The 23,870-nt window shown below is 36.4% G+C and overlaps 1 protein-coding gene and 1 long non-coding RNA gene across 4 annotated transcripts in view; one reads left to right on the top strand and one right to left on the bottom strand.

Moving 5' to 3' along the window:
• Positions 1-4,315: 4,315 nt before the first annotated feature.
• LOC136252266 (uncharacterized) overlaps positions 4,316-23,870 on the bottom strand; it is a 90,122-nt gene continuing 70,567 nt past the window's right edge. The window contains exons 10-12 of one of the 2 annotated variants that reach the window (XM_066044677.1): positions 8,735-10,856; positions 8,503-8,568; positions 4,316-4,703 (exon numbers count right to left, since the gene is read on the bottom strand). In XM_066044677.1, the coding sequence (XP_065900749.1) occupies positions 4,408-4,703; positions 8,503-8,568; positions 8,735-10,856 (2,484 nt within the window). In that variant the 3' untranslated portion in view covers positions 4,316-4,407. The remainder of the gene's footprint in view (positions 4,704-8,502; positions 8,569-8,734; positions 10,857-23,870) is intronic. The other variant, XM_066044678.1, reaches the window with a different exon arrangement.
• LOC136252273 (uncharacterized) lies at positions 14,886-17,373 on the top strand. 2 transcript variants are annotated; one of them, XR_010699436.1, is made up of 3 exons: positions 14,886-16,336; positions 17,209-17,274; positions 17,357-17,373. It is a non-coding gene; the product is annotated as an uncharacterized lncRNA (long non-coding RNA). The 2 variants fall into 2 exon arrangements; XR_010699437.1 differs by having other exon boundaries at positions 14,886-16,332.

The raw sequence follows: 23,870 nt of genomic DNA on the forward strand, positions 1-23,870 counted from the left end.
ACATACAAACATCCCGGATCACGAGATCACTATTTAACCACAATTGATATAGCGTACTTACACCATGTGCGCGAAACTGTTCATACTCTATGGAGTCAGCGGTGTTGCTAGGACTGCTGTAGCAACTTACCTACCCAGCTCAGATGTAAACACGTGACTGTAAATGGTAATTAATCACTACTTAATCTATCTGTACTTTGTTACATTGTAAGTACAGACACCTGATCCCCTGGAACATTGACAACACACTTTCATGATCTCTGTTGCTAGTAGACTGCTGTATTAATTATAGCACACTTATACAAGGGGGTATTACTCAAGCACTTGTTGTAGGTCAGTATTTGAGTGTGACCACGGTCAAAGTCTTGACCAGACAATTCAAAATTTTGACCGAATTTTGGAAAATCAACCATATGGGCGCATTTGACACCTAAAATATTTAATGATCAAATAACAAGGTTTATAGTGCAAATCTACTTGTTGATGATTGTAACCATTATCAACGCCTTGAATTACTAGAAAACTTTTGAAATATTTTTAAAACTGTGTCCTGCTCGTAATAGCAACTCACTAAACATGAAAATTCTAGGCACACCCATATGGGTGATTTTCCAAAATTCAGTCACAATTTCACCTTGACCTGTGACTTGAAGAGCTTTTCAGAGTTTGACCTGTGACTTTGAAGTACTTCTTAAGTTTTGGCTGCCCCGGCCCTATTTTCCAATTTGTTCTGTGCTTATAACATAGTATAATAATTTCTCAGTACATGTTACCAACAGCTAATGATGATAAAATGTTTACTGGAGCTTTAAAACATCCTGTTAGAGATCCTTGTGTCTTGTGAGTTACGTATAATTATTTCCATAAAAATATGAGTGACTATAGATTTCAACTCTGTCTCATCTTGACGTTTGACCTACAGTAAGAGTCTGTGTAACACCCCTTGCTTATAGAGCAAGGTATAAACAAATACCACTAGTATGATTGTGTTTAAGAGTCCAACATATTAGTCACTAGTGCACTGTAAATTTGGAAATATATAGAGCAGATCACAGCTGTGGAGTTCAACTGAAACATATGGCAATTCCTTGTGGCACTTGAATAGCCAGGTGCTGGAAAAGGTGTGTGTTTCAATTACCTGCAGTAATAGAGTGACCTATATACTAAAATAGTGAGACCACAGCCAGTCTGTGTTTGGTGAAAATTTCATCTATTTGTTCACCCATTTTTGAAACAGGTCCATGCACTTGGGGTTTAACTGCAGTAGGTATGAACATTATACAAATGCTAGTATACTCCAAGTAATTTTTGTAGCCTGGTGGCATGTGATACCCCTTCTGTAATCACTGCCATGTTCACCTCACCATTTAGCACCATGGCTTTGTTATGGCTTTAAGTTGCTATTAGTACGATGATACCTTGCACCCATTTAGATGGTCAATAATTGTTTCTTGTGTGCTTTATTGTCACTTGTGTGTTGTTACTTCAGACATTATTGCTTATCCTTTTATAAAGTATTAAACAACACTATGGAAAAAGGGTGCTTGTTTGATTTATACCAGGGGCAGTAGGACAAGCCCACGTGATCATGTAGTATTGTGCAAGTACTACAAGTATTTCACATGAGCTGACTAGTATCTGTACAAAAGGTAGAGGAAGGGACTCAACACATTTTAGTTATAATTAGTTTGTTGTTTGCAGTGGTGTGATTTATGATTGGAAAAACGCTGCTGTTATGAAATAATAAGACTTACAGTAATGACAAAGTGTGGCAGTCATGACTTTCACATAAACAGTAACGGTGATCATCAATGATTACAATACTATCATTTTTGTATGATCTATTATTTCAACAGGTAGTAGTAGTACTACTACGTTTAATAAGAAAAATATTTTTGTTAGTGCAGCAATAGTACTTCATATTGCATGCGGTCTACTCTTGTCCTACTCCTCTAGGTTTATACATTTATGCTTTATTTAAGTGTGTCACCATTTACCAGCTGGCACAGTGATGATATATTGGATACAGTAAAACCTGTTCTATTTCGGTTGCTATTGGGCCAAAGTTTCCTGACCTTATTAAGCAGGTGGCTGCATTAACAGGTCACGTACTACACTGACACATTTGGGGATTATTACAATGGTCAGTTTAGACAGGTGACATAGTGACCCTACTAAACAGGTAGGGTACACAAAAGGGCTTGGACATAATTCAATGGCCAGTTTAGACATGTCCATGACCTTAACATACAGTGACCTGATTGGGCAGGTTTCAGTAATGGCCATTACACCTATCACAGGATGGTTGTATGTGGCAACTATGTAATGTGCCATACTATGAAATATGTATCATAGTTTCAGAGTAGGGTTCAAATAATACCGATATTCCTGGAGTAAGTGATACTTCAGTAGTGAACTGACAATGCAGATAAATTAATGCGAACTTTGCCATGGCCTCATCTTACCTTGTAAACATTTTGTACAGCTTGACTTAGTACTTAGTATTAAAACACATCAATACCATGGCACAAGTTATATTGTTAGGTATCACCCACTCCTAAGAGGTATGCACACAACTTGTTCAGCAGTATATAAGGTAAATTGGGAGAGTATAATAAATGTGTTACCTAATCAAAATTTTCCTTGTACTCAATTTAGTGTTGCAGTGGTTCTCTGATGGTTAGATATTATGTACAGGCAGATTTAATGGAGATGTCTTGACTTGTCACACATGAACCTGTATGAAATGGATGGCTAACAGCAACTAGAGGAGAACACTGAAGTATCCATAATTATAGTTGTTACAGGATAGTCAAACTTGACACAAATCAAAATGTTTTAAAGTATTATTTTGGTGTCATATTTATGAGATTATGACACTTCTGTATGATACAGTGCTTATAGTTCTTATATAGATCAATCTTTAATGGATACCATATATGCATACATTTATTAAGCATACAACCAATAGCATCAAAATGAGAGTGTAAAAGTGTAAAAATTACACACAGAGTCCCCACCAGTTAAAGTAATGAAGGATGAACTGGTTAGTTGGAGAGTCTCAACATTTCATGGTGGTGGCATCTTGTCTTCTGAGCTGGGAACTTTCTATAGTTGTGTACACAACAAAGAGCAGTGAAACCACATTTGGAACCAAACTTATGAAGTATGTCTGTGGTATGATCACTAAAATGTGACCAACTGAGCAAAAAATTCCCTCACATTCTATTTTATTGATTCTCTGTTATTGATAGTAACAAGGGTGGACAGCATAAGTTTTAGCCATAGTCTTGGAGTTAGTTGGAGCAGCAAGAAATAAACTACAGCTGCAAGCTATAAGTGGATTAATCTGTTCACTATGAACAGGTAAATCTGTCAAGGTATATAGTGCTTATTCTATTTTTGTGCGCAAATAAGGCTATATTATTCTAACAAAGAAATGACAATGGTAATTTGCTCTACCACATAATAAATAACTGCCCATAATCACGTACCTTTAATTTTACCTAACGAACATGACACAGATTTTCATACACTTCCTATCAGGCAAGTCCAATTGTGTGTATATAGACTTTATTAATTCCAACTGCATACCAAAGCAATTAAATCATGCACAAAATTTTTATGAGACATACATACTTTTTACCCAATTTATTTCAATAGTAATATAGAATGTTGTCAAAACGCCTTCCCAAAAAACCACTTTTTGCTCAACTGGACACAAATGATCTACAGGGGCTTTCAGGATAGCTGTCCACACCTACATTGCACTTGTGCAGCAATAGCCAATGAAGTTGACTTGCTGTAGAATTCAAATTTGCTGGTCAAATTCCATTGGCAACGTAGTCACGAACAACCAAACCTCTGTGCCTATTCGACATAATAACTATAATGAGATAGTCTTATTATTGAGGTCATAAAGGACACCTTACTTTCTTTGGGGTCTACTTGATGTGGTCACTACAATGAGATGGTCTTATTAATGAGGTCTTCAAGTACGTTTAGTTTTGTGCGGAGCCTACTCACAGAGCAGTCTTTCATTTTTAAGCATTAAATAATGTAGCTATACTACTAATATTGTTTCCTGCTTATCAAAGGCAATAAACGCCTTCTTTTATATCATCCTATCAGCATCACTTCCCCATTGTTGTTAAGGTGATGGAAAGAAATATTCTTCATCAACTTGCAGCTGCTTTGGAGTCTAAGAAACTTTTTATAGAAACTTTTTATAGTGAGTAACTTTTGTAATAGCTATATACATTCCACCATTACCTCCTTTAGATGTTACACGTGTACATGCTAATTTATGTGCGAGTGAATACATTGGGAACTATGGAAATGTCACATGTGCATAACAGTGATAAAGTATATGCTATAACTATAATTATAGTTTTGTTGTTTGAAAAATTACACAAACACTCCTGCCACTGCTAGGTCTTCAACTATCTCTTCCGTTACTGCTACAAGATCTTCAGATTTTCTCAGTACCTCAATTAACTTAGACCAAGATTTTGGGGAAACACCTTTGTCACCAAATAGCCAGTCCTCCAACAATTGCTCACAACATTTAATCGGATCGTGATGAAACTTCTCTCCTATCAGCCTTTTGTCTTCTTCTTCAAACTCCAAACAATCGGCCACCACATTCCAGTCAGTTGCTACTCTGGGAACTACTTTCTCACGTAGTAATACCATCTCAGATCCTGAAATGAAGACAAGCGACACAATTAAGATTCCAAATATGGACACCAGCAATCGAGCCATGCATGGTATGTATTTGTGCAACAATCTTAATTATAATATTCGTATAGTTTTGACTAGCTCAAACTATGTGTATAGTATCTATCAGTAACTATCTGCTAAGCAAGTAGGCTTAAATACATTACACTTTTCAAACTTCCTCTTCTTTTTGGCACTTTTTTTCTCCTTCACCATTATTCCCAAGATTATTCCTGTAGTGTTTGTAGAATTAAAAGTATATTTCTTCTGCAGCTGTAAAATAACTACCATATAGCAAGCATACACTTAAAATATCAAGTGACTTTGATAGAGTAGTCATGCACGTATCACTGCATGGGCTAATTATTTTATTAGGGTACCATGATATTATCCGATTAGATGCCTGGGCATTTATTTCCATGCTTGTCCTTGTAGCTGCTACTGTTTGATAAGTCCCTAGTTTCACAAGTTGTAGTAAACCTGGTTCTAGTTATTGTAATCTCATACAAGACCTTGTATTAAGGTAGCACCTCTTTAGGACCCAGTGTTTATTTATGAACAACTTTAATATGGGTGACTGCTCTATTGACTTGTATTGCATAAATGTTTTTTATAATCTGAAGATCATCTGATCACTCCTGATTTTTCACACTACTGATTACTCCCAAAATTATTGTACGCATACCTGTATAACAAAAAGATCATGCATACTGTATTTGACCAGTTAATAGCTGCAGTTACGTATACAAAGGCAACTACTATCTGAGGGTGGCTACTATGGGTTTGTGTGGCAGCAGTCTATGGTGTTTATATGGATTCACAAATGAGTGACCTTGTGTTTAATTATTATCATTCATTTTAACTTCTCTCAGAACTGACTTAAAACAACTCCTTTGCCCAGTTTCCACTTCAAACGTGTCATAATTACACTTTTATCAATATCAGATACAAGCTGCAGCTCGGCTCTTATGACAATAAATCTAGGCTGTAGAGTGGCTACTATCTGGGAGCAGCTATTATACGAGCTGCAGCTATTAACCAGTCAAATACACTATTATGTTGTTACAGAAGTTTACAGTTAATAGTGGACTTGTTTACACAAGTATACTAAACTTGATAATTATGACCTTCATGAACAAGCACTGACCCATGAACAAACATACCACTTCATGTTAGCTTTAGCACTGCAATGCTGTGTTACTAGCATAAAACAGTGTGCAGTACTGCCAAACAATTCAATGTGTGCATTGGAGAATATTTGTATAGCTACGTAAATAGAAATTATTTGATGAAAAGTCAGATCATTCATTTATGATATGCTGCATGTATGTAACAAATGTAACACACTTATGGAGGTTTAAATCTGATTTGCAACTGCAACATCCAGTGGCTATATAGGTCAAGGGAAGAGAGTGTTTCTAAATACAAGATGAATGGATTAAGGTTGGAACAAATGAACAAATACATCCTCCGAAACTTCTTTTGAAAATGTTACCGAAGCTTCAAAGCTTTGTTACAAATGTCATGTGAACAATTAATGAACACAATTGATGGTTATTAGGGTGTACACTGTAGTACAAACTCCTACACTTTGTTATAGCTCCAGTAAATTCATTGTTTAAACTATAACTACACCAAAAAATACATAACTAAATGGCAGCTTCCACAAGGAGTCACAATACTTGTGCAATTGGTTTAACTTGTTAGTGTCCATGGTAATGAAGCTTTGGTGGAGTAAAGCAATATCCAAATGTTACAAAACCAAACAAAGCTTCGAAGCTTTGAACTACTTTTCTCAACCTTAGAATGGATGTATTATAAGGGTATTAGTAAGAGTGAATAATAAAAGAGGTAAAAGACCTCTTTTATTATTATTCACTCTTGGCATTAGCACATAAGATCAAAAGTGCCCATTTGTAGCAAAGAGGAGGCTGCTACAATGCTAATGACTGGTAATACAAGACTAGAAATTGCCATGAAATCAATTTTAACAAGTGTAGAGTCTACAAGTGTAAGGAAACATTAGAAATACTACAAGGGTAGTATATCTTTACAATAAAAAAATGCTACAGTATCATTACCTGACATGTAATTTACAGTAATCCTGCACTTCAGATGATAACCCTCCTTGTTTAAATACTAATGATCCTTGTATATTTCCAAAATTTTCCTTACTCTTGTTTGTTAACTACTGTATTAGTGACATCATTCATCATTGGTGAATTTCTTTAGAATGGCATCAGACTATGACAAAATGCATGCCCTTGTGTATTAATTCAGCGATGTATATGCACTCATACCCAGGGCGCATGGGTGGGGGGGAGGGGGGCAACTGGGGCATTTTGCCCGGTCCTCAGCCTGAAAGGGGCCCGGGAGACCCCATGAAGGGCTCCTTGAATCCTGTTTAAAAGATCGATATACTCTAATAGAGCAGTCACAGTATTCTTCAGTGTAGCAAGCTTATAAAAAAGGAGATATGGTTGGTGAGGAGCAGCTACTGTTATTGTCAGCATGTAATGACCTTTTTGGTCCTTGGGTGAAGTTGTGTTTCAGAATGGAACCCTCCTTGCCACTGGGGCCTCACTTTAACTCCTTGCCCTGGGCCCCTTAATTTCTCTGGGCGGCCTTGCTCGTACCCATGGCATAACTATTATGTGTATACATATTAAAAATTGTTAATTCAAAAATGAAGTAGGGATCCAAGTGTTGAAACAAGAGATATTACAGCATAGCTCGGTGGGAAAATCCCTACATTGGCATATTAGTTTTATCGCTTGGTTCCCTACTTCATTTGTTGAATTAATATTCATAATATACTAGTTTTTTTTGTTTTTTTTTGTTATAGCATACAGCTACACATGTGTTATTGTTCTATTAGAGTGACTGCTGTATTAGAGTATCTCAAGTCAGCCAGGGGGTGTGCCACTATTTCATATTTTCGTGGTGCTAGCATTATGAAATACAACTAGGCCAATAAAAATGGGGTGTGTCATCATGATAGATTGTTAAGAGATACGGTATCAGTGCTCGATTGTTATTAATCAACCAAGATTGCATCAACTAATCAATAGGTGTGGCATTGAACCTATCATGAAGTTACAGGTATCTACCAAGTATCAGTGCTTAAATAAGTTTGCAGCATCTAAATATGTTGCTCAAAAAAAGTGTTGATAGAGAAACCAATGCCTTGATATGGTTTCATTGCAACAACAAGAAGACAATGAGCTTGATGGAAGATAAAGGAAAAACTAGGCGCAGAGAGCACAAACTTGTCGGAACCCCTAAAAACAAATCCCACTGGTGAGTTTGCTATTTTAGTGTAAAATGCTGGCTGTGGGCTGTTTCATTTGGCCTCTAGGCTTGCGACTGTGGTCAGGCAGGCAGGCAGGCAGGCAGGCTGGTAGTCAGTCTAAAATTCGAGTTATAGGATTTTTTTTTAACAATTCCATATCTGGCCGCTTATTAGTGTTTTCTTGTTCTTAATGCAGTATTCAATGTTAGATGGACTAATATCATTCTGTAAAGGTGATATTCATTGCATAAGATGTCTCTAGGATGGTTGTTGAAGGCAGAATTTTAGGTGGTACATCATTTTTGTCCTACTTAAACAGTACTATCGTACCGTTTGATATTAGCAATTATAATATTATAATAATAATGAATAAACTATAAGCCATTAACAATGTGTATGAAATTTTTAGGCATAAATATCATCCACATTTAATAGAAGAACAATCATATTTAGCTAAGAACTACAATAACTATAAGTGCATATATACGTACTTTTAATATCTGGTTCATCAGATGCCTTGACAGTTAGCAGATCCATTTCAAATTCATTAGCAGACACTGCATAAACAAAAACATGATATACTAACAAGTCGCATGTTGTAGCTGGTTATTTTAGAAGAGTATTATTTATAGAAGACATACGTTTACACACTGTAGGTAGAAAATATAAACTCTCTTATTAACCCACAAAATAATTAAATTTATATACTGCATTGCCACTTACCACTGTCAGACTTGGTCATTTCTTCATACATGAACCACATCAATTGTGAAGAGTTCAGCTTCATGTGGAATGCATTGTAAACAGTACAGTCAGCATGAATTGTTGCAGAAGAAATGTTTTCTGGTAGAACAGCAATATGCTCTTCATTGGTTTTACCACACTGACACAAAAAGCCATATTGCAGCCTTTCATAATCAAAACTTAAGTGAACACAAACTTCTGTAAGAGCATATACCAAACGGTTGTAGGCCTTAACATGAATGTGAGTTGGTGAAGTATTATCAATGTGCCTCATTTGCACTTCAAGATAAGACACTTTATCAAACAATGACAAGGAATAACCACCAGGTATATTCAGTGTGGTTAAATTACTGAAGGCGTGACATACTCCATGATCAGAAAAACGAGGGTACCAACCTGTAGGCAAATTCTGTAGCAGTTGCACTACTAAAGAACAAAAAAATCCTCTTGGTAGGAGACCTGAACGAAATCGAAAAAGTAATGGCTCTCCAAGAAGTTGTCCATACTGAGCAAGAATCTTTTCCTTTTGCTGCAAAGTGAAAGTTGGCAAAACAAAAGGCATAAAATATACTCCTCTATCCTTTTCTGTCACGACAGGAGCAATAATCTTTTTGTGAACAAGCAAAGACAAGAAGTACTCTTGTTTAATATCATCTTTCCATTCAATGTGCTGAAGCAAATCCTTTGAAAAAAGACCTTCATATTTTAGTTTCTGAACAGCTTGATTATCAGGAGAATCTTGTTGAAAAGTGGCACATACCACGCTACTCAGTTTATCAAACCACCATTGGTGGTCAGTAATGACATAATTGCACAATCCTGGAACCTCTGAGAAGTATAGAAGAGCACCCAAAGAATGATGATAAAGCAAAGCACTCCTAATTTCTTCCACATCAGTAATCAACCCTGCATCATTTGCAAGGGAAACGCAATCATTAAATGAAAGATATGACATTTGATTTTTAGCACAGACATCTCGAATTTCAAGCTCAAATAGAATCCACGATACAGGTAATTCATAAACTTCCTTTTCTGAGGCTAAGGATTCAATCTTTGCTCGAATCACATCTGCAATTGGGTCTTCACTGTTTAGATTGCCAGCAGTAGTGTTATCTACGGAAAACAACACTTTACCTTCTGTTGTCTCCCAAACTGAAGCCTTACACTGTGCATTGCCTACAGTAGCAGCTAACTCGTCAGCAGTTTTCATCCCAGTATCTGATGATACTTTGTCTGCATGAGTACCCACCAAACAGATATGTGATTTCTTATTTTCACCTGCATTTGTAACTAGGTGTGGAATTTCAGAAGGCGTTCTTTCCAATGCATCATTGGCAGATGACATTAGCAACTTGATCATATCCCGGTTGGAGTAGTTCAAATGATATGGTGCAAATATGTGCTTGCCATGTTGACTGCACTCCACCAATACTTGATCATCAAGGCTTTTGGATAAGTCATGTACAACAAATGTGATTGTTGGGCTAATATTCATTGTCGGTAACAGGTGGACATACTGTGGTTGACCCCCGGTGTCCAGCACATTGATGATGTTCAAAGCCTCTCCTGTTTGGTAGACAAAGGTAGGAGTATTAGATGCTGCATGGGAATGGTGCAATTCCGGATCTTTGTTTGCCTCCAGATGTTGTCCATCAATCTGTTCCATAGCAGAATGAGAATCAACTTGTTGCACAGAAAGATTGTTTTTTTGTTTATCATGTCTTTCAGGTGGTGAGAATTGCATGGCATTGGAGGCTTCATCCTTGTTGTCAACAGATAATGTAGTAAATTTTCTTGAAAGTAATGCAGATCGAAGAAGGCTCATCTTGAAATCAGTGGAAACATTAATCAAAGAAATGTTATCAGATGACTCTGGACCAGGTGCCATTCTCACTGAAACTGTGTGGTTGTTATGGACAATATTGGTGCTATGATGTGCTGCATTAAATTTCTTCTGCAGAAGCAAGTTCACAAAACTAGTTTTACCAGTAGCTCCTGATCCAGTCACAAAAACATTCAGATATCTGACTGGAATGGTGCCGTGTAGCTTTTGCGCCTTGTCAAGGTTCTTCAGCAACATTTCTCTGTTTTTGTCTATTACCTACGTACATTAACAAAATAAGATTATTTTGCAGAAAATTGTTTAACTGCATTTGTAATTTCAAGTCAATATTAGCAGGTTGTATCGTCACTGTATAAATGTTTCAAGGAAAATACATACTTTTACTTAACCCTTAGTCCCACAAATAACTTTTGGGGAATGCATATTTACACAATATGGGCACGCATAGTGACGTTAGGTGGGGTGACTTAATTCTTGTAGCCTAAAACTACACATTGATCAAAAGTCTGTTAATAACTGGGCTACTTGGAGAAGGTCAAATGAACACTAGCTACAGCGCATTACTTGTTGTTCCTTTTGATCAATGTGTAGTTTTAGGCTATAAGAATTAAGAATTAATTCACTATTACTTGTTATGAAGCAATGAACAATATCGAGTCGCATCTCTGTGTTTCAAAATTCTTGTCACACGTTTAATTTTGATTGCAGGTATACTCACATGAGTCATATATGGCCTGATTGAAAATTTAATGATGAAGCCAATGCAATTTGTTGCAAGTTGATTGGAACAACCACCACCTAGTGTGGATTATTTTATGAAGGCATGTAAAAGGTTTACGTGTTTCCTTACTAAAAAGATTTACATGACTAGTCTTGGCCTCAGTGTTTAGCATTAGGAAAAAACTCTAGGTATCTTTTACATCCTTGTTACATCACAAGTAGAATGACGTAAATTGCGCAGCCATAGGATGGATGCTTCGAAATTACAGCATTTGGTGCAAGGCACATGTATTTGGGCCAGTTTTCTGGATTATACAAGTTTAGGACTAAAATTACATCAGGTTGGGCAGATATTTCATTACAATCTCTGTCATATTCGAGTTGACAGTTGCTTCATATAAAAGCTGTCATTTAATAGACAATTATAAGGAAAATTTAGAAAATTTACATTAGCAAAAAGCAATGTAAATTAAAAAAGTGGCCAAATTAGCTGCAAGGAGGTCATTTACATCTGCAGCTATATTAGTAGGCATTAAATTCCTACTTCAATCATATGCAGTGTTGGGAGTAATGCTTTACTTACGTAACGCGTTACGTAATATTATTACTTTTGTGGTAACAAATAATATAACGAAATACGCTATAAAAACAGGTAATATAATGCAAGTTGCTTTACTTACAAATGTAACGCATTACCTAAGTAATATAGTTACTGTAAGTCTAATATTACGTAATATTATTACTACAAGTAATGAAGTTACTAATCTCATTAGTTATCCTCTGAGTAACACCGAGCCACAACGAAGTAACTAGGCCTACTGAATGAAGCTTATTCACCAGCTTCTTACTTATAACCAAGATTTGCATATTGTCCAACAATGCAATCATGTCACGTGATAAGGTGATAGTTTCACATGTGACAGCTTAAGGCTATGGACACAAAGTAATATAACATGTAATATTATTACAGTTACTTTATTTTATGGGTAATACGTAACTGTAACTAAATAGTTTAGTTGCAAGTAATATGTAACTACCCCAAAAACACCTTCGCTGTAAAAAAAGGCGCGTCCAAGAAACTACAAGTACCTGTAATCAAATATAATTAAAAACAGCTCAGTTGTAGGGAAAGATTTCATGAAAGTAAAAATAACTGGTAACTTATAGAACTGATATCTGGAGCGGCCAAGAATCAATCTTAATCTAATTACTTATACCAATTTTGTATAATCCGTGCAAAAATACCTAGCATTCGCTGTAAAAAAAGTGCACCCATGAAAGTAACTGGCAATTGAAATAACTGATATCTGAAACGGCCAAGAATGAATGCTGATATACAACTAATTGGAATTAACAAAAAGTTTAACATTGAACCTTTGTCTTTCAGCTGTGTTCTACATTCACTCTTGCTGCATCATTATTGATTTCTTTTAACTCTAATTGGCTGGTAATTTGGCCGCTTTTTTAATATTCAGTGTATAGAGCAAAAAAAAGGCGGCCAAATTACCAGCCAATTAGAGTTAAAAGAAATCAATTTATGATGTAGCAAGAGTGAATGTAGAACACAGCTGAAAGACAAAGGTTCAATGTTAAACTTTTTGTTAATTCCAATTAGTTGTATATCAGCATTCATTCTTGGCCGCTTCAGATATCAGCTATTTCAATTGCCATGCAGTTACTTTCATGGGTGCACTTTTTTTACAGCCAATGCTAGGTATTTTTGCACGGATTAAAAAAAAATAGTATAAGTAGTTGGATTAAGATTGATTCTTGGCTGCTCCGGATATCAGTTCTTTAAGTTACCAGTTATTTTTACTTTCATGAAATCTTTCCCTACAACTGAGCTGTTTTTAATTATATTTGATTACAGGTACTTGTAGTTTCTTGGACACGCCTTTTTTTACAGCGAAGGTGTTTTTGGGGTAGATATCACTCATTTTTGTTATAGTGACAGTCTCACTGGTGGAACAACAAAATTGTTAAAATGGTAACATTTAGATGACTGATATTTGGAAATTAGCAATAATATTATTATCTTGGAGAGTCAAACATGTGCACCTGTCATCGTGTTTGACAAAGGCATGCACATTACAGACACTGTTCACACTATAAATTTGGAAGTATGAATTTACAGTGTAGAATAGACAGACTGTTCTATTAGAGTATAGATCTATGTTTACTGTGACATTCATTTACTATTAACAAAATTTTACAATATATCATCTGTGGTAAATGCTTTAGATTATGCTCATAATTAGCAAGTGCCTAATTAGTTCACAATTACTACACAGCTGGCTATTGACTGTTCTATTAGAGTATATTTATCTTTTTTAATACCATACCTGTTTCACTGCCCATACAAAGGTATCAATAGTAGCAGTGAAATTTATCCCGTATTTCACTGACAGCAGTGAAAAAGTTGTAAATGTAATTTCATTGGCTAGAATTTATGTTAACAATGTAGCGCCAATTAGTGTCGACGCATGTTTAGTACATAGTGACAAATTGCGTACATAGCAGTGCTAATGCACAGCATGCGTATATGCAGCGAGTATGGTATTAACTGGGAATAGCATGGATAGCAGTGAAATTTGGGATAAATACCACTCTTGTTGTATTGGAAATGGTAAATTTCCAATACAACACTCGTGATATTAATCCCAAATTTCACTGCTACCCATGCTATTACTAGTACTTATAATATTATTTACAAAATATATCTGTGGTAAATATTTCAGGCATCTTATGCTCAAACTTAAGCATTAACCCTTAAACGCTCACGCAGGTTTTGAGAAATGCGTGTTTACCAAAATTGGTTTTATATTGAAAGTGGTGAGAGTTTGCTAAACTGAATTAGCCTAACACCTTATATAAACAGAAAGTTTATTCAATAGGCTATCAGGGGAAGTTATAAATAACCACTGTAACAATAGGCGCTCACTTGTTATGAAGCGATGAAGAACAGCGTATTGATTTTTCGTGATTTCGTATTCCTTCCGGTGGCAGCCATATTTGTAATTGGCTGAGTCACGTGACCCATATATGGCCTGAGGCATAATTGAATGGCGAATCGATCGGCATTTATTGCAGAACAATAGAATGAACTGGGAAGGAGATATGAGTCTTTTTCCAAAGGTATGTAAACAGTTTTACGTGTTCATTTCGTAAAAAGTTAGTTTCATGGCGAGTTTTGGCCCTGTGTTTCAGTGTAGGGTAAAACCCTACATGTCATTTCATTCGCTATTACATCACGAATTAAATGATGGCAGTTGCGTAGCCATAGGGACAATAGTTCGGAAGTTACAGCGTTTTGTTTACTGCCATGCGTGAGGGCCACTATAATGGCCTTTGCGCGTTTAAGGGTTAACTGGGTGCCTAATAAATTACTACACAGCTAGCTATACATAATTTTGACTGAATTCATAATACAGACAATTTATTGCACAAGCACTGATGGGTGGTAATACAATGCAATGCTTACCAGCAGCTATAGTGATCTTACTTAGTTCACTGCAGCTATATACACGTAAGTCTCAGATTACATTTCAAGTGTTTGAGTGTTGTGGCTTTGTAGGGAAACACTATGCATCTCTTTGTCTCAATAACTGCGTCATCATCATATTTAGATCAACTGTTGTAACTGGATTGACAAGGTGTACAGATTTTCTAGTCATATAGAATCAATAAAGAGGGATCAGTAAAGAGGATGGAGGGAAACCAACAAGATATCAGTTAATTGAACAAGAATTATTGGAGGAACAGTCAAAATGCACTTAAATGAAACATCTCAATTAATATTCAAAACTCTTTGCTGATACAATAACCATGAACTCTGCTCTGGCAATTATCTTATCATTGTGTATAACGTTATATAATTTGATTCTTAGTGTGTAGCTAGAGCCTTAGGCCTCATAGTGCATGGAATAGCAATTTATACAGGCAGATGAAAGAATACCTTGTATACGCAACCTGAAAGCTCAATACATATAGTCATTATTATCAAGAGTCCATACAAGCATATAACAACAGTTCATTTTAATATGGGACTCTAACCATCTTTTGGACAATGTAAATATAGGGATACAACCAGTGCATTGAGATCAGAGCCTTTTTGACTGGAATTAAACTTTCAAACTTGATGAAGCGAATTTGGTCACTGAAGGACTAAAAGTTGCAGTATACTTAACTAAAATTTTCTGAGAGAGTATGTCCCAGAGGCCCAGACTATATAGACCAGTTGACTTAGCCTTAGCTACCACTTTCACCTTACTCTGGTGCCCCTGATGTATCAGTAACATATAATAGGGTAGCTATAGAAAAAGCTAGTTAATGCCATAGGCATATAGCCAGGGGCGGGCATTTGCCCTACGATCACGCGTTCTATGCGACCATATTCATCATCACACAAAAAATTAGCAGCACACAAACAATCCTATATATAGCTAGGCTATAGTACACACGTACCGCATTGCTGAGCCATGACTAAGGACAAGTACCACACAAGACTGACAATTATCACCGTGATCTATTTAGGTGAAGTCCCTTGGAATGTCCCTGCAACACCCCAAGCGGACACACGTGATACGCAGTTTCAATTAAAATAGAACTAATGTTTAAAATGGCAGTCCAAGAAGGAGAGTGAGAGAGAAGTAACGAGACTACATTAAGTCTTATTGTAACTGGATTTCATTTCATGGTGAGGTGTACTTTAATACAGAGGCCGTACACTGTTGCTGAAGTATGAAAGAATAAGAGTCTGGAGTGGAGTTTAATGAAACTGATTAGATCGAGGATTAGATCATCGACACACACTGATTAACCAAATTTACGGTATTTTAGAGACCCGCCAGACGAAATCTCCTAGTAGCTCCACTAGCTCGTATTATCTCATGGCCGAGCTCATGGCGAGATTGTTGACAAGGTGTACGGACCAATTACCAAAAACCCGTGGCTATCTTGTCATTTTCCACTTACATCATCATCAGAAGTCTTGGAACTTTGGCTGCAGGAGAAAGTCAGTAAGCGGATCTGTGTCAGATATCAATGTTTGTATGAAAACGTATACCCATTCACATGTTCTGGTGTAAATTACTGAATTTATGTACAGTGAAACTTATGAAGAAGTTTGCTGTATGACACAGACGTTATTTTACTTAATCATGGTACACTGTAATTTTCACAAACTAACCTGCAGAACTAATTCACAGTGCTTTGTTTCATTGTAACACTGTAATGTAGTAAAGGTTAACAATGGCTGTCAAGACATCGAAATAAATCAGAGCGTTCCTTTCCAAATATCTGGCATTCAATTTGCCATAGAAAAAGTAAGTGATTTTCAACCTTAAAATGACAAACTTAAATTTCCTCTGATTTCCTTCTGCTATAGCTCATCTTAATCGCTATTCACTGCTATTTCCAAATCTGGTTTGAATCTGAGGTATCTATCATGTGTCGTGGGTTATTACGCCTTTTATTGCATGACTCCAAAACACTCAATACAAAATGTATGGGGAAATTTGCTACACCCGGTCAGTTTAGACCATTTTGACGAGCCAAAATTTCTGTGAATTGGACTTCTTTTGGCATCATTGTACTCGCAGAGAGTTGCTCTACATGTATCAAATTCAGAAAGTTACTAAACAGACTCAAGATAGGCAGTACATGATAATTAATTTAATTTTTTAATAATTTTTCAATTGAAATGTATTGGACATGCCTGTTCCAGCTGGCATTTTTGCCATGAACAAAAGTATAGCAAATGTCCGCAAACTTCTTGATATGCCTTCTATTCAGGTCTCTTAAACGAATAAAATCCCCAAATGTTTATTTTGTGTAAAAAGTGACAAATTTAAGTGTATTGCATTTAATGCTCACCTATCTGTTTTTACAGGCAATCTAGTCATAGTGATTCACCCACCAACAGTGGATGTGGTTGTGATACTTAACGCTGGACCAGGTAGGACCCTTATTAGTATTGTGAATTTTGGATCAGTTTACATACAGAACTCGAGGAATTATATTGTGTTTTCTTTTTGTAGTGCTCAATATTGTGACGTCAAAAGGTATCATGAATTTCTACATAATTAGTTGATATTGTACTATCTCATATGATGGTATCAAACTTTTACCCAGGTCAGTTTACGTGTTGTGCGTATAGTATTAATGTTTTCCTAGTACCCAGATTTTTTGGTATATTGTACGTATTAATGACACTGTTGGTTTTGCAGGCGCCATCTGGTCATAGCAGTTCACATACTAGCAGTCGGATGTAGTCATGGTAAGTCACGTTTGACCAGGAAAAAATGCTTGTTTGTTGTTTTACAGGACTGGTCTGTTGTGTTGTCAGAATACCAAGCAAATTGTATTTTGTGGTGACCACACACCCAGCCCTAGTGATAATTGGCCAGTTGTCTGATTAGCAGCTTTGACTTAAGGTATGTGCACAAGCTCACAGCAATTGCTTTGTAAGTTGTAACTTTATGCACAAGTGTAACTTAAGATCAGGTATTGGTTGTAAAATGGGTTAAACAATACATCAGGTATTTGCTTAGCTTAAAAGTGGGAATTGCAACAATTGCAATCCGGAATTTCCTGTTGTATAGTTAAGAAATATATTTAACATGTTGTATATTCTGTTTGGTGGCCACTTGTTGTTTGACAGGTCTCCTTGTGTTCGTGTTTACATACTTAGGCACCAAAACACATTTACGTTACCTCTGGTATACCAGATTCACTTATAGCCTTGAAAATAATTTTTTAAATGTTTAATTCAGTGCCTGTTTGTCCTTTTACAGGGCTCACTTAATCTTGTGTCATCATGAAGACATCTAAGAAATAATCACTTGGTGTTAAACTGATGTTTATTAAATTTTTGTTATGTGTTGAAATAGCACTGTTACATGTTTACTCTACTGCAAGAAATTTTCATGAATACTGCAGCCATCTTATCCACAATTAGAATTGCCTTATTAGTAGCTGTCACAGCAGTTCACACTTCCACGGCAGTTTCACACCTCCACAAAGCACCATCTGGCAGTGTAAGGTGGAGCTTGTGTTGTGGCTTTCATTATGTACGTAATGTAGAGCAACAAAGTTTTGTTTGGAATGTGGTTGGTGACTACATGAGTTTTGGTCATTCCACACAACTTCCAAAATATTTCTTGTATTATAAGTGGTGCATGGCACTAAATGGAGTATTGACGAACGATTTATACACCTTCCCTAGTGTCTGTACGTTCTTCACGCTTTCACACCTTGTTTATAAGACATCTGCCGATTATAAACACTCGCATGGGGCTTGGCACTAAATGGACTCTAAAAGATTTCTGCTTAAAATGCCTTCCCTAGGAAACTTAAGGGTCTGCACGCTTTCACAACTTGTTTGTCAGACATTAGGGCTTGTGTCCACATCGTGTCTTTAAAAGTTATTGTAGGGATTACAGGTTTGAATGGAGAAAATACGTGTAGGGCCAATCAGAATTAGATAATGTCAGGCCTAGACGGCCGGTACAAACACGGGTAAGATGACTGGTATAACGTGACGATACGTGTAATACAAGGTAGAGAATTAAAGTGAAATATGTCTAAATACGGCTATATTTTTTATTTTAACAAGGTCACAAGAAAACGACGACAAATAAAGATTTTATTACGTAACCCAATACAAATCCATTGAGAGATGTTGCATAATCCAGGGCTAATATTGCAAAACCGACCCTACACATAAATAACTCACATTAGTGGCCGCGTCTTTTAATTGGGCGTGCGCTTCGTAATTTCTTGGCCGCGCACCTCACTACCATGAGTCTTGATATGTAACTAGTTACTTTTACAAAGTAACTTGCCCAACACTGATCAAATGTGACTGGCTGAGAGAAAATCAGCCATTTTCAAAAAATATGTGACCGGATCTGCAAAAAAGGGACATATCGCACAAGCCTAAATTTACAGTATAAAGCATTGAATACATTGGGTGACATACTTTCGTATTATTGAAAAAATTCCATAAATTGTTTTTACCCCTGTTTCTTAGTGAAGGAAGGGACTAACAATAAAAACGTGGCTATCATCTTATTTGCCTGCTCAAGAGGAGTTGGAAAACCTTTATTTCATTGCAGTAGACCCAAGGATACGTAAGTTATGAGCGTTTGTTTATGTCATGTCAAAGCGAAAGTACGCGATCAATTTTTTCTTCACAAATATTATTTAGCCTTTGTATGCAGTGAAGAAGGGTGAGTAAAGGACAACCTTACCCAGCAATTGATTCCCCTGGTCATGGAGAACACGATGGTGAAACGTTTAACTCCGTACCTCAATCCATTGGTAAGTTACAACCGTTTTTGTAAGCGCATGTAATTTATTTTCCCTATACTTGCTGTACAAATCGATTTTTCTGTAGTTGCTACTTTGTAGGGCTGTAACTCCCAAATCTATTCGCATATGAAACTGAAACGTTGCCAATAGGTACAATTGGCTAAGTAGATTATAAATATTTAATAACCAGGAATTCGAAAAATATGCGATTATGTCCTGTTTTTGCAGATCCGGTCACATATATATTTTGCTATAAAAACGTATAATTGGTGGGTGATACATAAAAAAACTTATGCATGTTTTAATCACTTTGGTATGAACAGACAAAAAAGCTCATAGGTATCATAGAAAAGAAGTAGGAAGACAATGGAGGTCGCCTACACCTGCAGATATAGTAGTAAACGTTTAATCCCTACTTCAGTCTGTACCCATGACTGAATTACGGATTAAATGTCCCTCCATGTGGACAAAAAAAGAAAGCCACTTCAACAAATATAATTATGACGATGGTGGTAAACTTTATTTCTATGTGTCATATTATAGATAAGCACTAATAGTTTACCTGCCTGTTGCTATACAAACATGAAACAAATATTTTCTTAATCTGCATGAAAAGGCAAATCTGGTTGTATATAGGTTTTATTGATCAGTACAGGAAAAGCACTACACCTTGATGGATTTGCCAGTTCATGGTGAACAGATTGAGCTAAGTCCCACTTTTGTAGCTTTTTTCATTCATGGGTTATGATTGATAAATTAAGCACCTGTAATTTATTTGCCATATTGTTGCTGTACAAATCAGCTATTCCACCTATAACTCCAAGACCTTTCATCATCAAAGGTAGAAATTTTGGCTGTTCACTCCTTTGTTACTGTAAATAAAATAAAATGGAATTCAAGGAATGTGCGAAAACAGCTAGTTTTTTCTCAGCAGGTCACAATGTATACCCATGACTGAAACAGGAATTAAATGTCCACTAATATAGCTGCAGCTCTAGATGACCTCATTTGTTTCATTAATTGCTTTTCGTTGCTATGATCCCTACTCAAATGCAGAATTTCTTACACTTGTTTCTTTGCTTTTATTTTGGAATGTGATTTATGACTGGTAAACCAGTGCATATTGCATCAAAGGAAAGACACACCATAAAGAAACCAATTCAGTGACTAAACTTGTGTCACCTAATAAGCCAGAGTCGAATATCTCTTTAATACAATTCAGAGTCAACATGATTTGATCACAGATATGCTTATGTAGGATCAAGAATTTCCAAGTACTCTACACACTGATGTTATATACTTCCTTTGAAACGAATATTCAAATACCAGAAATGGTATTCGAATAATCGTTTCAATCCTAATCTATTCCTGCACAGCAATATGAACTATTTTCCACCCATTGTACAGTGCTACATACTCTAAACCACAGTAGAGTTACGCTTGGAGAATTCTGATAAACAGGATTTTTATTTTTTATTTTATTTGAACCTGTTGGAAAGGTTTGAGACATTGTGAGGGAATTTACTGTTTAGCACTGAAACAAAAAATTATTCAAATATTCAACTCTTTGGTCAGTACGACATTATTTGATTTGTTAACGCACTATTCATATTTTTCCTAGCACTTTAGTAAGCTGTGATCAGATGGATGAAGCCAACCTAGAAGCTTGAGATTGTGAACAAACTGGCATATTTATAAATTTATTTTAGAAGAGATAGAAATAGTTCTCCTTACTGCCCGACAAAGATTTCAATGTTTATTCATGCTTAAAGAATAATTGAATAATCAATTGTTTTGTTCACAACTATTCATATAGTAAAAATTGCTATTCAAGTCAGCACTACTACTGTCACAGGGTAAAGGCACAGCCTGTGAATCCTGATCAAAATCACGAAGATATTATCAATGCAATTGTAATGATAGTTAATCCAGTGTTTGCCCAGCAACTTGTCAGGGCACTCACTGACCCAGACTAATTGGATTTATCAGATGGAAATGGTAATTCAAAGTCCATTAAACTAGCATCATCAGTTAGCTTTTTGTCAGCTTTAGTCAGCTCACAGCTCTTTAGCAATTGGTCAACACATCATTTTCAGACTTTGCCATTATTAACCCTTTAAGTACCAGCGTCGTGCATGTACGTCCAAATATAGCCTCACATGAAAGCCCAGCGTTGTACATGTACGTCCAAGGTATTAAACAATAAACAAAGAGCTATATCTTCACAGTATTAGAAGCTATGGGCTTTAAACAAAGACGATTTTGTTCGCCATTAGTAGGCGATTCTTTTGATATACAATGCCAATATATTATGTGAAACTACACTAGCCTTCTAATTCTAAGTACATTATATTTACACAACAACTAAACTAATCTTGTACAAATCCGTCCATAACTTTTGCCTTGTAGCTCATATTGAGCTACAATAAACTTCACGGCGCTCTTCATTTAGAGATGCATCTAATGATATACAAGATCACGTGATGGCACTCTTTAAAAGGAGTAAAGTAATGGCTTGTAACAGATCGCATCATGAAGAAGACAGATTGTCAACGGTGTTAACAAATCGCTTTGCTAGTTGAAAATGGTAAGTTCTACACACTAATAACTTAGATAGTTCTGCTCATTATTGATAGGCGAATCTGTACTGCAGTTTGCATTAGCCCTTACCACTTCCAGCGGTTTTGGTGACACTACAAACTTGCTAAGTAATAGAATACGCAATTTCATAAACTTGCGGGTTTTCAGGGTAGGCACTGCGTAAATTACTGTAGTCCTTAAAGGGTTATTAACCAACATTAGTGACCCAGTCTGGGAAAATTGGTCTTATTGCCTACTTAAAAGTATCAAGAAATTCCAATTTTAGGCATTTAGTGTGTCATGTAGCTCACCAATGGTTGAAGCTATGTGCACCAAATTTTCACACATTTTACACCAATTCCTTACCTTCCAGAGCATCCACTATGCAAGTAGCCAACAGCTAAGTTTCCTACTATTTTAGATTGTTTGTAAGCAGTGGTTGACTATATCAGGCGAGCTCCAAAAAAGGAGAGAGGTGGGGGCCCAAAAAGAGGGCAAGAGGCTGTTTAAAAATTGAAAAGGGAAGGTGTAGGGATAAATTAGGCCTAGTAATGGGCCATTCAATTTCAAAACTGGCTAAAATGAAAGGAAAGTTACAGTACAGGTCTTTATGCAACACCAAGGAGCTGTACAACCACATACAGCCATCCCCAGGCTGACCAGAGCTCCATTAAGGCCCCAGACTGCTCGTACAGATCACCACTAGGCTTGGGAAAAGCAGCCAGCAAAGGCAGATCACCCAAATCTAGCTGATTTTGATTGTGAAATTAAACAGTTTACCAATGAAGCTTTGTGTTCTTCGTGAAAAATCGAATCTGCTGACATGGGTGATAAGACCGGTTTTCCCACATTGTATAGTTCATTGGACTTAGCCTGAACAGTGTGATCCAAAGAACCCGCTTTAGCTCTTAACTGTGACTTGCAACAAATACAGGTTGCTTGATTCAAATTGTTTTGATTACTTTTCTTTCCATGGTTGATCTTCTGGTCAGTTTGTTTACCCTCAACAATTGTACAGAGGCTTAGTGTTAATGTGGTACAAATCTGATGATGAAAGAGTAATAATTTGGCAGGTAATTCTCTTGTTGCAATATTCAGGGTACTATGTACAAAATGTAATCAAAATTTTTGCCAATTTAGTATTGAAGGAATTTGTGCCATTCTTGGCAGCTTCATTGCATTCTCAAATGTTCGTACAAATCTCTCGATCTCATGGAGGGATGGTAATTAAGGGGTCTGATCTGATGTGTTTGATTCTATTCTCTAGAAATTATCACATTTCTGCACCATCCCTTCAATCTTTTTGTCTACACTAGGACACCATGCAGATATGGCTTCTTGCAAGTGATTTTATCATGACAATTCCAATGTGTCCAGCATGGAGCATTTCCAATACTTCTTGCAGTTTATAGTATTATGCTTTCAAAAGAAACATTATGCTCTAGAGTTGGCTGTTGTATTAGAGCACTAGAGTGTAAGTGACTGTTCTATTAGAGTATCTCGATCTTATTTCCACAATGTGTGAATAATCAGCCAAAAAACAATAAAAGTAGCTAGACAGATGTTAGCAACATCATGGGGCAAGCCTGAGTGAGGCTTGCATAAAATTCTATTTGTACATGGTTGATGTGTGGTGCTTTTGGTATTTTGTAGGTGAAG

The sequence above is a fragment of the Dysidea avara genome, chromosome 4 (genome assembly GCF_963678975.1).
Source record: "Dysidea avara chromosome 4, odDysAvar1.4, whole genome shotgun sequence".
Taxonomy (NCBI): Eukaryota; Metazoa; Porifera; class Demospongiae; order Dictyoceratida; family Dysideidae; genus Dysidea; species Dysidea avara.